Genomic DNA, 15,212 nt, shown 5'->3' with positions numbered 1-15,212 from the left:
CAGTCAAACTGCGCGAGGATGAGGCTGCCTGTGAGTGCTTAGGGACGGGGAGAGGCCCACAGCAGCAGCGCTGCTCACTGAGAAAAGCAACAGCGATATATGCTTTCATGTCAAAGTCTCCACAACTCTCCAGTAACACCAGATAAAGTTGCTAGATTTGTCAGTAGTTGCTTTTTTGAAAAAGAGTCGCCAGAGGGGTCTGAAAACTCGCTAAATATACCAACAAAGTCGCTAAGTTGGCTGCTGCACTCTGTGTGTGAGGGGAAGGGGACAGGCACTCAGGCTGAGTTCAGCATGGAGACACAACACAGGGCATCAGGAGCAGAGACAATCCCCACAAAAAAAGTTAATATATCGGCTATATTTTGGCCGATGGTGATTAATCTGTGAAACGCTATAATCGGCCAATTAATCGGCCCGCCGATAAATCGGTCGGGCTCTAGAATGCATATTACTATACATCAAATAATTTGCCTATTTGTTTAAGTTCAGACTTTTCTTTACATGTTTTTTGTGAATGCTCATGCCATGAAAACACTGTTATTGTGATTAATAACACAGCATTAGCACATATGTGGTTTCTCAACAGATTGAAATTATAAGGTTTTCTTCTTACACAAAAAATACTAAGTCAGGAAAGCTCAAAGAATAATTTTACAATGACTACAAAGCAGCTCTCAAGCCAACTAAAAGTTGTATTTTTTATTTACAAAACGATTTCTGTCTAAAATGTTTCACTGTCGTAGTGCAGAGGGTTGAGAAAACACTCTGCAGGTATTAGCAGCATCATCCTGCTCTTTGCATGCAGAGCACAGGCAGATGTTAAACTTGTTTTTCTCTATCCTCTGTTATTGAAATAAACACGCAAAGGCCATGCCTAACAAAGCTTTTTTCAGTCATCCAGAGAGCACAACTGTCCATCTCATTTGTACATGTGTGCTGCTCGAGAAAAACAGTTAATCCCGGGTGGTGCTGAGGAGGATTTGGAGCTAATTAAAGCAAGTCGCATACTGTATGATCTCTTAAAGCTTTGAAATGAACACATTCTGTCGCCTTTATAATAAAACTTGATAGCTCATACACTATCAGTCTTTTTTAAACTGTAATTTTAAAGTTGAGGCATCAGTCTGCTAATTTGGATTGAGGATGTGATCTGCTTCAACAATTTTAAAGTCACGAGGATTAGCATGACTGAATAATCAGTTCATTGGCTTAACTCTGAGCAGAAGGACCACTTTGGAGGCATCTTAGCAAATCATGCTTACAAAGCTGTGTCATGCTCAGCCGCCTGAACAAACTCGACTGTTTGTTACCACTCCTGAGGGGGGAAAGATGGCTGATAATGACAGGGAAGTCAGAGAGCAACAGCCAATAGGTCTTTGATGAACACCAATATTAAGAGTTATGGTGAATGAAAAGAAGCTTAACTTCTGTTTCCACCCCAACTCCAAAAAAACACACAATAATGTTCCACAGCTATACCCAACTGAGAAAACAAGAGGGAAAGAGATGTTTTATAATAATTCATTCTGTGTTTATGGGTCTACATTTCAACCCATCTGCTGTGCGATTCTTCTCCCAGGCATTGTGAGGAATTGTGTTACTGGAGCATGCTCAAAGATCTTATTTTAAGGGAATGTTTCCAGCCATGTTTTGGGTTTTACTTGGCTTTGTCATACTGTGGTGTGACGACACAAACAACGCTTCCAAAGGTTACAGGCGTCACAGTTGTATTTCATTAAGTATCATGGTTACATAAAGAATAATGTGCAGCCTCCAGTCTTTCTCTGGCCTTGACTGAGATTGTGGCTTATGAATCTTTGGCACTTTCTTGCAGAAGCTTTGTCTGCCCACACAGTGTGCAGCAAAGGAAAATGACACTACATTTGTTTGTTTGTGCACATGGATTCAAACTGTAGCTAGGTCAACCTCCTTTTATTTTCATCCCATCTGCTTGGAAACAGTCAATTCACCATTCAATAGCCTGATTTGTGTCTAAAATACCAAAACCACTTAGCATATATCAGATTTTGAGTCCACAAAGACACAAGAAAAAAGTTGTGAAAAAACATATAAAAGACCTCAAACTCAAAGTAAGATGAGATGATGGCAGGGTGAAAAATATGTCTGCACATTATACAAAACTAGCTAACTTTGATTTTTTTTCATTTAATGATGCCTGCTTTTTTTAATCTGCTTCACACCTGACCTTATCTCCGGGGTAGCTGCAGCACTGACAATCTACTAATCTGAGCTTGGTCACTAGAGGGGGAAAAAAATTAAAATATAAAGTATGAAGCTAGAAACACTAACACATTGACCCCAATCCCCCAAAAGAAACCACATCTAAATAAAGTTGCAAAAGAAGACTATTTTCAGTAAGTAGGGAGCAGAATCAGAGTTGGGGGATAAATCATGGAGGTTAAAAGGGACAAAAAATGTGAGTGACTAAAAAATGAACCATTTTGAACAAGACATTTGCATTAGTACATACAATACCAAAAGAAAGCATGATCGTGCCCCTCAAGCTGTGCATGCAAGTTTTTTCACACTGCAGTACATTGACACTTGGACAGAGACAGTTCAATGCCCTCTGATTGCAACACTGCATGAATAAAAAGCAGGATGCTTCAAGGACTTTTAGATGCTTTAAACACCTGCACCTGTCTAAAGATGCCCTCTAACTGCCCACACTAACACACAAACACATCCAGCTCTTACCTGCAAGAAGCACGGATGCCCATGGGACGTGATGAAGGGAGCAGAGGACAGAAGAGAGAGCAGGTGTTTAAAAAATGTCACTCCATCCAAGAAGGAACCGGAGCGATTAGAGAAGTAAAAGAGGTGAAGGGGATGTAGAGTGAAAAGTAGAGTAGGAAAAGGAGATCAGTGTTGATAACTGAAAAACAGAAATTATGGAAGAAGGGTTTGCAGAGAGGAAAGAAGAGACTGGAAAGGAGCAGTGAGTCTGGAAGACGAGTGCAGAGATGAGAGGAAGAAGTGAGAGAAGATGGGAAATGAAGAAGCTCTGCTGCAGGCTGAGTCCTGGAGCACACGGCACCACTGCACACTGGCTGACTCTGTCTCTCCCTCACTTTTTCTCTCACTCGCTCTCTCTCTTTCTCTCTCTCTCTCTCTCTCTCTCCCTGTCTGTCTGACCGAGAACTCTCCTTGGCTGTCGTCAGCCTCTGGCCCCGCCCCCTTCCCTGACAGCTGGGAGATGATTGGGTGATGCAGACCAGCACTGCATTGCAGGTGAGGAACAACATCAGCCCCCCCTTTCTAACCAAAACAACACCATTCCTCTTCCTCATTCGCTGTCCATCAACATCATCCTCCTCTCATACCTCTGTCAATCAAACTATGTTTTACTCATCCCTCTGTTTTTTAAACAGAAATGATGCTCAGGCTTTCTGCAGTCCACACATTATGCACCGACCTCTGCTGAGCTTGCTTTTTCTGTACAAATGCTAGATGTACCAGGATGTGCATATCCTTTGTATTACTGTAACAATCCTTAATTATGAATACAAAGGAAGAGAGAGAGACAGTGAGAACTCAAGGAGAAATTTCATATAATTTAGATGAGACAGCGCTGTACTCTATGCCTTTTTACTGACTGACATATATCCTCACACATCAGTTTACAAGCACTGAGGTTTGCAGTGAGTGCAGGAGATGAAAGCAAGAAAATATTTGATTCCATGTTGATTCCACTCCTGCTTCCTCCCACAGTCCAAAAGTGTGCTATTTAGGTTCAAGAGTGACTCTAAATTGTCCACAGCTATTGCCTGGTAACAAGTCCAGGATGTACTCTGCCACTTACACAATGACAGCTTGGATCAGCTCAAAGATCCTGGCAACAGAACAAGCGGTATAGATCAGGGGTTCCCAAACTTTTCAGCCCGTGACACCCAAAATAACATTGCCAGAGATCGGGGACCCCTACCGTCCCTTGAGGGGGCTTAAGTGCACAACGTTGTACAAAGCATCATGTATAAAACTTGCATCTTAGGTCATTTTTTTAACTTTTACTCACATTTAACAGATATCACTTGATACCAATGTTTTTATTTAAAATTGAACTCTTTTAACAATATTTTTACAATAATAAATGTAAATGCATGATTTTAATTTACATTAAATTTGTCTTTGTTTTTTAGACAGCATCCCATGACCCCCCTTCACTGTCTTGCGACCCCCTGGGGGTCCCTCCCCCACTTTGGGAACCACTGGTATAGATAATGGGTGGATTTAGTGGTAGAAATATTCTTGTACAGGACATGCCCTCTACAGGTTAAGACCAGGCTACTGCAAAGTTGACTTCTCTTTTGGCTGATCTGGTGGCAGGTGGCTTGTGTGGCAGAGGTTGCGTTAACCGTAAAGTCTCTGTCACAGACTTATTTCATTTAAGAATGACAGAGAATTTGAAGGCTGTCCATCATTTTGACTGACTGCAATGATGAGGATGAGCCTGTTTGAGCACACGCACACAGACAGATGCATAGACCTTTTCCATTTTGCCTACATGGACTATCAAGGAGGTTATTTAATCTATAAAAATATCTTGTCACCAGTGGGCTCTCTCACTGACTTTGACACCGTAGATTAGTGAAAGTGTTCGGTCTCCGTGCTGACAGCGCACTGAGAGGCTGCTGGAGGTGTCTTTCATATCACAGAGGGATACAGATCAGCATGCAGAGTGTTAAGCAATGAGTTTGTTGCACACACTTCAGTTTTTAAGTGTAGCAACACAAGTTTTAACTCCAATGCCACATTTCTAATGACAGTGAGCCACACTTCCCTTTGAGAAAGGTAAAACTCGTGCAGAACTAGTTGACATCCTCATCACTCCTGAGCACACATCTGACATGACAGAGTGTGTCAGTGTCTCCCGGTTTCTTCTGGCTGTGTTGTTTCCACCCATCCAGCTCCATCAGATCTCTTGAGCAAAATAAACAAGGGCACAGAGGGGCTGAAAGCTCTTTGGGATGAAGTGTCCAGTCCAGCCCAGTTCAAACCAAAGATTCACGATGCAACAAGACGGTTTTAAACCATTACTGACGACAGTCGCAGCTGTCTGACCCGAACTGTTGCAGCTCAGAGAAAGCCGTCTGATGGCGTTAAAGGCAATTCAGCTTGTCTTCAACCAGACATGTGGTTGAAGGACGTTGCAAAAATATAAATGTGAAAAAGGGAAATATAAATCTTGTATTCAAAGGCTATAAATGCCAATTTTGTTAGATAAAGTCATGTAATGAATTTGTAAATGATAAGGTCTATCTTTTTAGGGGGGTTAAACGCAGAAGCTTCAGTCTGTAAACACTCCTGTCTCCACCATCGGCTGGACATCATGCTTTTGTGTACAGTTTATGGAACAGACAGGAGTGTTAAGGGACTTGTATTTCCGTGTGAAAAATCAAGCGTAAACCATTTGTTCAGGCAGGCCATGGTGTCGAGTGCTTACGTACAGTGCCGTGAAAAAGTATTTGCCCCCTTTCTGATTCCTGAGTTTTTTGCATTTTTATCACACTTAAATGTTTTGTATTATCAAACCAATTTTTATATTTCACAAAGACAACCCAAGTAAATACAAAATGCAGTTTCTAAATGATTATTACATTTTTTAAGGGGGGAAAGAATCCAAACCTATGTGGTCCTATGTGAAAAAGTCACTTCCCCCTGAACCTAATAACTGGTTGTGCCAGCCTTGGCAGCCATAACTGAAATCAAGTGTTTGTGATAACTGGTGATGAGTCTTTCACATCGCTGTGGAGGAATTTTCGCCCACTCTTCTTTACAGAATTGTTTTAACTCAGCCATATTGGAGGGTTTTCCAGCATGAACTGCCCGTTTAGGGTCACACTATAGCATCTCAATTGGATTGAAGTCTGGACTGTAACTTGGCCACTCCAAAACCTTCATTTTGTTTTTCTTGAGCCATTCAGAGGTGGACTTGCTGCTATGTTTTGGGTCCTTGTCCTGCTGCATAACCCAAGAGCGCTTGAGCTTGAGGGCATGAACTGATGGCCGGATGTTCGCCTTCGGGATTTTCTGGTGGACAGCAGAACTCATTGTTCCATCAATCACAGCAAATGGTCCAGGTCCTGAAGCAGCAAAACAACCCCAGACAATCACACTCCCACCACTATGTTTGACTGTTGGCTTTATGTTCTTTTTATCAAATGCTGTTATTTTTACTCTAGATGTAACGGGCCGCACACCTTCTAAAAAGTTCAACTTTTGTCTCGTGAGTCCACAGAATATTTCTCTAAAAGTCTTGGGGATCATCAAGATATTTTTTTGGCAAATGTGAGACGCGCCTTTGTGTTCTTTTTTTGTCAGCTAGATTTCAACCACTTTGCTTTTCATTTGTTCTTGAATTTCTTTGAAACGTGACATGATGCGTTTCTTTTTGAGATCTTGTAGCCTACTTCACTTTGTCTGACAGCTTCTATTTAAGTGATTTCTTTATTTTACAAATCTAGCAGTAATCAGGCCTGAGTGTGGTTAGTGAAATTGAACTCAGCTTTCTAAATACTGTGGTTAATCACAGTTAATTCATGATTTAACAAGGGGGGCAATTACTTTTTCGTACAGGGCCAGATAGGTTTGGATCTTCACTCCTCTTAAAAAATTAAATAATTATTCAGACATTGCATTTTCTATTTACTTGGGTGGTCTTTGAGAAATGTAAAATATTTTTTTGATGATCCGAAACATTTAAGTATGATAAATATGCAGAAAACTCAGGAATCAGAAAGGGGTAAATACTTTTTCACGGCACTGTATAATTGAGATCAGTTGATCTTACACAAGCTCTCATAAGTTTTTTTTAAAATACAAGCTGTTCTATATTGTTCACATTGTACATATTTGATGTTAGTTATCTCTGCCCAAATTCTATATTTTTTATTGATATATCTCACCAGGGTTAAGAGAGATATGCAATTTTGATCCTCTATATGTCCTGAACATATTGCAGAACTGACAATAAAGACGTTGAATCTTGAATCAGCTGATGGCCAGCTGATTTGCCCTTTAGTTCGCTACTGGCTAATTGCAGTCATGCTGCCATATTTAAACTGCTCTAGCCTGGTTATGCTTTGCTTCCTCTGCCAGCTGCTTAATGCAACCTTCCTCCTCCCCAGCTCCTCCTTAATTCTGCTTCTGGCTTATTCTATACCATTCTGTTGTCACTGATGTCTGCCTGCTCTGGGGTTTTTGCTGCTTCTCTCCCTGCCTCAGGCTTTCTTTGTATGCACAGGAAAGGCAAGAACATGGGTTGCTCCTGCTTGAAGCTTTCAACATACACTCACTGAAGGGCAGGGGGAACCCAGAACAGCCACGCCCCAAATATTAAGAAAAAACAGCAATGAGAGGAAAATTAATAACTGCTACCAATGAGAAAATTTGTTAATCCTGGCAAAGTTGTCCTGGCTGAACTTAAAAAAAATAGCTGCAATCATTTCCACAGGCAGATGAATGTGAAAAAGTGAAACAGAAATATCGTTTGAGAAGAATCTGGTTTATCCAGCTGAGTACGCAAGCAGGATGCACAGCGTTATACGAGATGATGAGAAATTGAAGGCTGTGGGATCTAAATTTGGCCATGTAAATTAATTATTCTCAGCAGATATCTTTGTTATAACAAGACTAAGCAAAGCATTTTTGTATTTTCGTGTGCATTGAAAGTTCGGTGCTAAATTTGTTGTTGATGACGAGTTAGTGATGAATATGGGCTATACAGCCCGGTGTTATGCATAATAATGATGATAAAGACACAGGAAAAAGCACAGTTAATGTGCAGCAATGTCCCTCTTGTATAGATAGATTTATTGCACAGTCACTTCAAAATAAATCACTTTAAACTGAGTGACTGTGTGAGTAGTTGCCATGGTAACGATGCATCGCCCACTTTAGTTGTAGCAGTGTAAAGTGGCAGGTGTTTAGAACTTCACAGAGTGGCCAGTTGCATGCAGTTGCGATCTTCAACTCATCTTGTTGCAAATCTTTGGTCTGATCTGGCCCTAAAATGTCAACATCCTCCTCCCCTCCCTCCAGATAAAATCGATGCCAAGTGCCAGAGCAGCAGAATGAAACAGCAGCATGAGGTCACAGTAGTGAGGGTATAATGCACACAAAGTGTGATGCAGCACATTCACTTTAGTACTAAACACCTGCTGGCAGATGCAAGTAACAGGCAGGACACAATGTGGTTAATATCATACATCTTTTCTTGTGAAATATTTCCAAATATCATCAACTAACATTCAGTTAAACCTTCATGCTAAGGTGAAAGAGTTAAATGTTCATGTAGGAGGCAGAGTTTAATGTTTAAAATCTGTCTCCACGCAGAGAGTGAAGGAGAGGACACTATGGCTTTGTGAACTTGAGCACAAGTTAAACCACTGCCAGTTTTGTGAGGTCAAAAAACAAAGATTCCTTTCACAAAAATCGGAAACATCATCTTCATTGCCTGAAGCCAGCTGTCTCACTTCAACAGTCAACCCACAAATGTTTTAGTGCATCTGTGCCAGCAACGGGACCATGAGAAAGAAGTTAGGTTGCTAACCTGCAGATAACCTGTCAGGACAGAGAGCACGAGAAAGAGGCAGAGGGACAGAGAGCTGTAGTGGGCTGCAGAGGATAAAAGATTTGGGTTATGTAACAAGCTGCAGCTATGGCTGGGAGAGACGAGGGAGACATAAAAGCAAAATACAACAGAGAGCAAAGATGTGGTGAGTGCTCTGCAATGCTGCATATTCCCGTTCAGTCACCTGAGTGCATGCGTTCAAAAATAACATCAGAAGCACAGACAATAAGAATGAAAGTGGTTGTATGTCTAGAAATCATGCATGGAACTACAGTGTTGTAATGTAGAAATAAAATGAAACGAAACAGAAATCTCTATTAGAAGCTGGAAGCACAAATCCTCCAGGGAAATCATCAGCTCTGCTATTGCTTGCCAGCAAAACACACACTGTAAGCAGGTAGTCAGGCACCTCAGAGAGCAACAATAGTCAGCATCTGCACCTTAATGAAAAATGGATCGATACATCAATAAGTCAGCACAACTCTATGCAAATGCTCACTTGCACACTTTAAAACGACTCTGAAACCTTCAGCTATCACAAATTCAACAAGTCTGACACACATGAGCCTAAATTTTGCTTTTACATCACTCTCCTTCAAACTTAAATAAAACCAGCTCTCATGCTTCTACTCACTTGCATGTGAGACCGCTGGCTAGCTTCACCACAGCTGTATTGATGGAGAAGATCCAGTCCAGTAGCCACATGACCCAGATAACACACAGCTACAGCTTTGTTAAAGCAGGCTGTAAACTGAAATGAAGTTTGCTCTTGAAGTAGCTGTGCTCTCCTCTCCCCTGACTCCAGGATTGAGCAGTGGCTGCTGCGTCCTCTCGGCAGAGCACCCACAACAGAACAACTGACACGAGCAAGTGGGAGGGAAAGAGCGTGATGGGTGTAGGGGCAAGAGAGAGAAAAATGAACAAGACAGAGAGAAAGGGGTTGGTTTATGCTGGGATTATCCCCACTAGCCTAGCGATCACTGAGAAAAATATGTGAAAATTGTTGCAAAGGCTAATTTCCCAAATTACATTTTGAAGTGTTGCAATAATGACTATTATACAGGTCTTTTTAAAATTGGAGAATTATCTAGGAAGACTATATTCTTCCCAATAAAATATGAACACACTTATTTCCCAAAATTAACATTTATCCCAGAGGATAAACAAAGCATTTATGATTCTGATTTGATTTATATTTCTTGTTTTTTGTCTCTCCATCAGGGATGGATGGTTAAACTGTGAGGCAACTTTCCCAGTGGGTTGAGATGTGAAGAATTTTGTGCATGCTGTCCTTTAAACAACAATAATTCATTCTTGCTTTTTAGCCCAAGGGTTTGGTGTGTTCATGCACAGAAGCAGAACTGTGTTAACTAACTTAAAAACCATCTGCTCCCTTTTGCCTTGCACATTACAGTTATATTGTTTTCTCCAGTATAGTTATTAGGTGTCTAAACCCACTCGTAGTCATCTGAGCATCCGTGGGCCAACAGAAGCCAACACAACTGCAGCCCTGAGGAGAAACCTAAGCCTAATAAAAGCTGGACAGAATGTGCTTCCAGCTTTAAGTATAATTTAAGATGTGATGATGCTGCCTGGTCAAAAAAAGCATGACCTTTAGACAACCCAAGTGCTCTCAGGCCATTGTACAACAGGGTGATAACTCGGCCTGCATGGTGTGAGAAAAATATGCTGTGCAATAACACTGTTCTATAACACAACAAGGTGTGAAAAACAGATATTAAGGGTGGCTTTTAGCTATATCTCAAATATAATGTGTATCCCATTCTTATGTTTTCATAATACCTTATTGCAGGTTTTTCTCCTATGTATAAAGTTTAGAATAAGCTATTTTTCACCACTAAACTGGCATTAGTTAATCTGTGCTAAGAGCTAACGTATGATTTATCACACTGCATCAAAATAGTGTAAAAAAAATATGGGGCATTGTGCCCAGGTTATAATAAAATAATTAAAATGCATGCTGAGTGAGAGGAGTGTTTATTTATAAAAATATTTTTTCATAATTAGTTTATACGTTAATGTTCTTATTGCAAATGCTCATAGAAATGCAATTAGGATTAATTGTGCAACCCTAGTGACAGTCCTCATAAAAAGGCTTGAGAGGAAACTATCATCAATTGACTTCTAAATATGTATATAATATATAAGATTTTATTAAAATCATTTGAATGCTCTTCTGTCTGTTAAAGTGTTTAACTGTAATTACTTGATTTGTGCAGAAATAACAAAAAGACTTTTGCACAGCTACAGCATGAATGAAGATTTTTTTAGAGAAACAGAAAAGACTGGTGTGGCATTAGAGATGACATGGGTACATTAAACTAACGTGAGAGAGCTAGAGGCAAGGAAGTAAACAATTACCGCTTTTTGAGGTGGGACATTAAAACAGGGTATATGCAGAAAGCCTGAAGTCAACTTTAATACTTTTTAATACCTTTTTTCAAGACCCTCTCCAAACTTTAAGACTGCAATGCATCTTCAATTTCTAACTAACAATTTATATATACTGACCTATCACAGCAGACAGTCTTAATTTGTGATCACTACTTGTAATTGTGAATTTCTGGGCAGTCTCCCAGTCAGGAAACATGGATTTGAAACCTTTAGAATTTCCATTATTCCTATTCGGGGACTGATGTTTGCCTACAGTGTGGACACACCACAGGTACTCTATGCCAGTGGTTCTCAACTGGTGGGTTGGGACCCAAAAGTGGGTTGCAGAGCAGTTTTCAGTGGGTCGCGACTCCATGTCTGGGAAAGAAATGGTGGAAAAAGTCCTGAAGTCCTTATTGGACATGCATCGATACCTTTGATTTTTACCTCTTTTACTGTGAAATTGGGTCAATTTAAGTGTTTGATCAATATTTAAACTAATTTATCTCCTCTTCTTGCAATAAATGGCCAACTTTTTTCATGATAATTAAATAATTTCACAAGCTCTCTAGAACATTGGCAAAAATTCATCAGCTTTGTCCCTTTGTTTTATATCAAGTATTTTGGTCCAATCATGCTCTAAACCGCAACATATTCAATTAAGTAAACATGCGTTGTTGAAATTATTTTGGAAACTTGGGTCACCATCTTTCATCTGCCCAGACTGGTGGGCGCTGAGGCCAGACCAGTTGAGAACCATTGCTCTATGCAGTGTGATGGAGTGCCTCCCATTGCCACTCGGAGGTCAGAAGGTGCAAAAGTGCAGGAGTACGTTTTGCAGGTGGGACTGCCTAAGACTTCCTTCTGACAAACGATCATCTTCATAATCATTCCAGGGTGGGCCCTTTATCCATGTCTCAAACCACTTCTCACAACATTTACATTTCCACATCCTTCACAGACATAGCACATAACCATCTTCCTACAAACAACTTTCTTGTGTGCACTGACAAGTTAGCAGGCTGGAACATATACAACTGAAAATTACATGAGATCTGGCAGAGTCCCAGCAGAATCAAGCTAAAGCAGAGTAAATAACACTAAACATTAGAAAATGACTTAGAAAAACTCAAGCCTGCACCCACTTTTAATAAATGCACAAAATGGAATTATTTGTAAATTTACTACCTTTTAATTTTGCATTCAAGACAAAACACTTTTTAAAAGGCCTTGGTTTTCACTTAATTGATTAATCTGCTTTTTATACTTTTTAAGACCTTGCGGACAGCCTGTAAAAAACAGAAAACAGAATTTAATTAACTTTTTCTGGAAAAAAAGTGTTTTTCATTAATCAATTTTCTGTAAGCTAAAAGAAGCAGGTGACCTCAATCTGATTAGGTTAATGTAAAAGTTATTTGATTTATGCTTTTGCATTTCAATCACATGGTAGCACAAGCCATGGGTTTGTGAAACCTTGTATCAATGCAAAAGCCTGCATACATCGCCTGATGTGCACATTCTTAGAAATGCAACTTTGGCTTAAAACAACACAAACCACAAGAACTTTTGAGTGCCAATCTATTAGTAATGTCTACAGCAGTGATACTTAATGTGTGGCTCTTGAGCCACCAGTGGCTCTTTTGTGATGATTTGTGGTTACGTTATGTCTTAATGTGAAATATTATTCCCTCAGAAAACCTTAAAAAAGGGAAACTTTGACCTCAGAAATTATCCATTGCAAGTTGCATTAATCAGTTTGTTTCCCACTCTTATACAGTGGTCAACTTTTAAATTTGTCTGTATATTTCCATTGCCCTTATTTCCAATTTTTGCCACCTTTAATCCATTTTTAATGCTTTGCCCACTTTCGTCACTTGTTTTAGCCACTATTATTCAATTTTTGCCCGTTTTCCCCCTTTTTTTGGCTTTTATCCTGCTTCCTACTGTTTGCAATTTTCCCCATTTTTTCCACTTTTCATCCATTTAAGCAGCATTTTGCCATTAAATACCATTTTTCTTCCCAAATTTTTGCCACTATTAGCTTCTTTTTACTCATTATCCCTTTTGCTGCCTTTAGCCCAATTTAATCAATTTCCACCCATTTTTTGTCATGTTTTTGCCACTTAGACCATTTTTTTTCCACCTATAACTTCTCATATATCTATATCTTCTCACCCAAATTTTGCCACTTTCTGCCCTTTTATTCACTTTTTCTCTACATTTTTGTCACTTTTCATCCATTTAAGCTGCCTTTTGCCATTAAATGCCACTTTTCTTCCAAAATTTTTGCCACTCTTAGCTGCTTTTTGCCTATTCTCCCACCTTTTGCTGCCTTTTGCCCAATTTAGTCACTTTCCACTCATTTTTTTGTTATGTTTTTGCCACTTTTTGCCATCTGTAACTCATTTTAGTGTCACTTCTCACCCAAATTTTGAGACTTCCTGCCCTTTTTTTGCCACTTTTTCTCCACATTTTTGCCCCTTTTCGCCGCTATTTGACCATTTTGCCCCCTCTGACTTATTTTTATTTCCACTCTAACCCATTTTGCCACTTTTCACCACTAAGATTGATGCTCTTGCAAAGGTACTTAATTTGGCTCTTTGGCTGAGCAGGGTTGGGTAACACTGTTCTACAGGGATTGTGTGTACAAACAGCTGCAAAAAACAAACCAATTCACCAAATCTACTTGCAGAAGGAAGTCAATTTCATCATTCATGTATCTCCCAAAAATTCCCCTGTCCATTGGTGCAACTGATTCCATCATTTGTCTTGACCCATGCCTCCTCTCTTCTCTCCTTTCCAAACAGTTGCAGTATGATCAACTGTTTCTCAAAATTAATCTGCTTCAGCTACCATATAACATGCTTATTTCAGTGGCCATGGCTCCCTGTACACTATTAAGCCGAGAACAGACTAGAATCAGATACAGAAATTACACTGCCAACTGGTGTTTAGGCAGAGAATTGAGGAGGAACACAGACGGACCATCTCATAAGTCTGTCGTGCTCACAACAGCAAAGACAAATCCAGTGCAGTAAACATTCAATACAAAAGAATAAGTCAGGTTAAAGTCAGATTTAAGCTGGTTCATTTGAGTCAGTGCTGAATTTAATCCACTAGTAAAGTCTATTTATCCCAGGATACTCCCAAATGTTTCTGTGCATTTACTTGTCTCTACTTCAGTCCTATAAACTACTGTCCAATCCAGATATACCCCACATGAGTCAACGCATGCTAAACCAAGCATGAGTAATAAGAACAAGGTTTCCTAACCTCACATGTATGCTGTTACACTCATAGCACTCACATTCAGAATAAATACTGACTGCATGTACAAATGCAGCCAAAAGATGTAGCTTAGCGTGTAAAGCTGTCTAACCCCACACTTCTATACATGAACAGACGGGACGTGGATGTGAAACAAGCAGGGGATTCCTTACGACTTACTTTTTCCCAGGTTTTCTGAGCTTTGTCCTCTTCTTCCTTGCTTGCATTGCGAGTACTAAAATTAGAAGAGAAATATATTACTTGGAGGTTTAATAACAAGAGCTGGTTGTTGTATTGTTTTTCACCTGTAAAGGGCTGTTAAGTGCTTTTCGGGATAGAGTACATGGTGTAACCCCAGCAGGTGTAAAACAACACTCGTAGTTACGAGTATCCTCAGGAACTGTCAGCGGCTAACAGGTTACAAAAGTGGAGTCACAGCCTCTCAAAGAGCAGGTTTACCGGCCTTAGCGGAGTGATACTCCATTAAAGAGGCGTTTATAAGTTAGCAGCTAACAGTAACGTGGTGTTTCTTACTGCGGATAACATACATATTTGCTTCATTGTAAAGATGACTTACGATATAAAAGTTACAACTTGTGTGGAGAATATGTCCTATCTTTCTCTGTATGCGTGATAAAAGTTTTGGCGCATTCTTCTCGAGGAGCAGATGCTAGTTTGATGGCTAGAGCTAGCATACACACATACACACACAGGAGCGCATGGTCTTACTTTTACTTTCTGACTGTTACTCGGCTACTTACTACCGTTAGAGTAAAAAAGATGATAAGTTATACAGAAAATAGTGATGTTAATAAAGTGTGCGTGTTTAAGTAGTAGGTTTAAAACACAAAAAGAGCAGTTTGAATATTACCTTTTCTTTCCATGCTGGTAACTAGGCAAGAGTGTTGCGTTCAGGGGCCGATGGAGATGTTGGAATTCTATAGTGCACGCATGA

General features: G+C 39.9%; 1 protein-coding gene across 4 annotated transcripts in view; it reads right to left on the bottom strand.

Annotated features, from left to right (window-relative positions):
- srpk1b (SRSF protein kinase 1b) overlaps positions 1-15,212 on the bottom strand; it is a 36,702-nt gene extending 21,490 nt beyond the window's left edge. Inside the window, exons 1-2 of one of the 4 annotated variants that reach the window (XM_041783177.1) lie at positions 15,129-15,212; positions 14,438-14,492 (exon numbers count right to left, since the gene is read on the bottom strand). In XM_041783177.1, coding sequence (XP_041639111.1) covers positions 14,438-14,492; positions 15,129-15,141 — 68 coding nt within the window. In that variant the 5' untranslated portion in view covers positions 15,142-15,212. Of the gene's footprint in view, positions 1-9,230; positions 9,410-14,437; positions 14,493-14,562; positions 14,582-14,834; positions 14,856-15,128 lie in introns of those variants that run through there. The other 3 variants (XM_041783178.1, XM_041783179.1, XM_041783176.1) reach the window with 3 other exon arrangements.

The sequence above is a fragment of the Cheilinus undulatus genome, linkage group 3 (assembly GCF_018320785.1).
Source record: "Cheilinus undulatus linkage group 3, ASM1832078v1, whole genome shotgun sequence".
NCBI classification, from domain to species: Eukaryota; Metazoa; Chordata; class Actinopteri; order Labriformes; family Labridae; genus Cheilinus; species Cheilinus undulatus.
The sequence above is the reverse complement of the archived record's forward strand: the minus strand, read 5'-3'. Positions and strand labels throughout refer to the sequence as shown.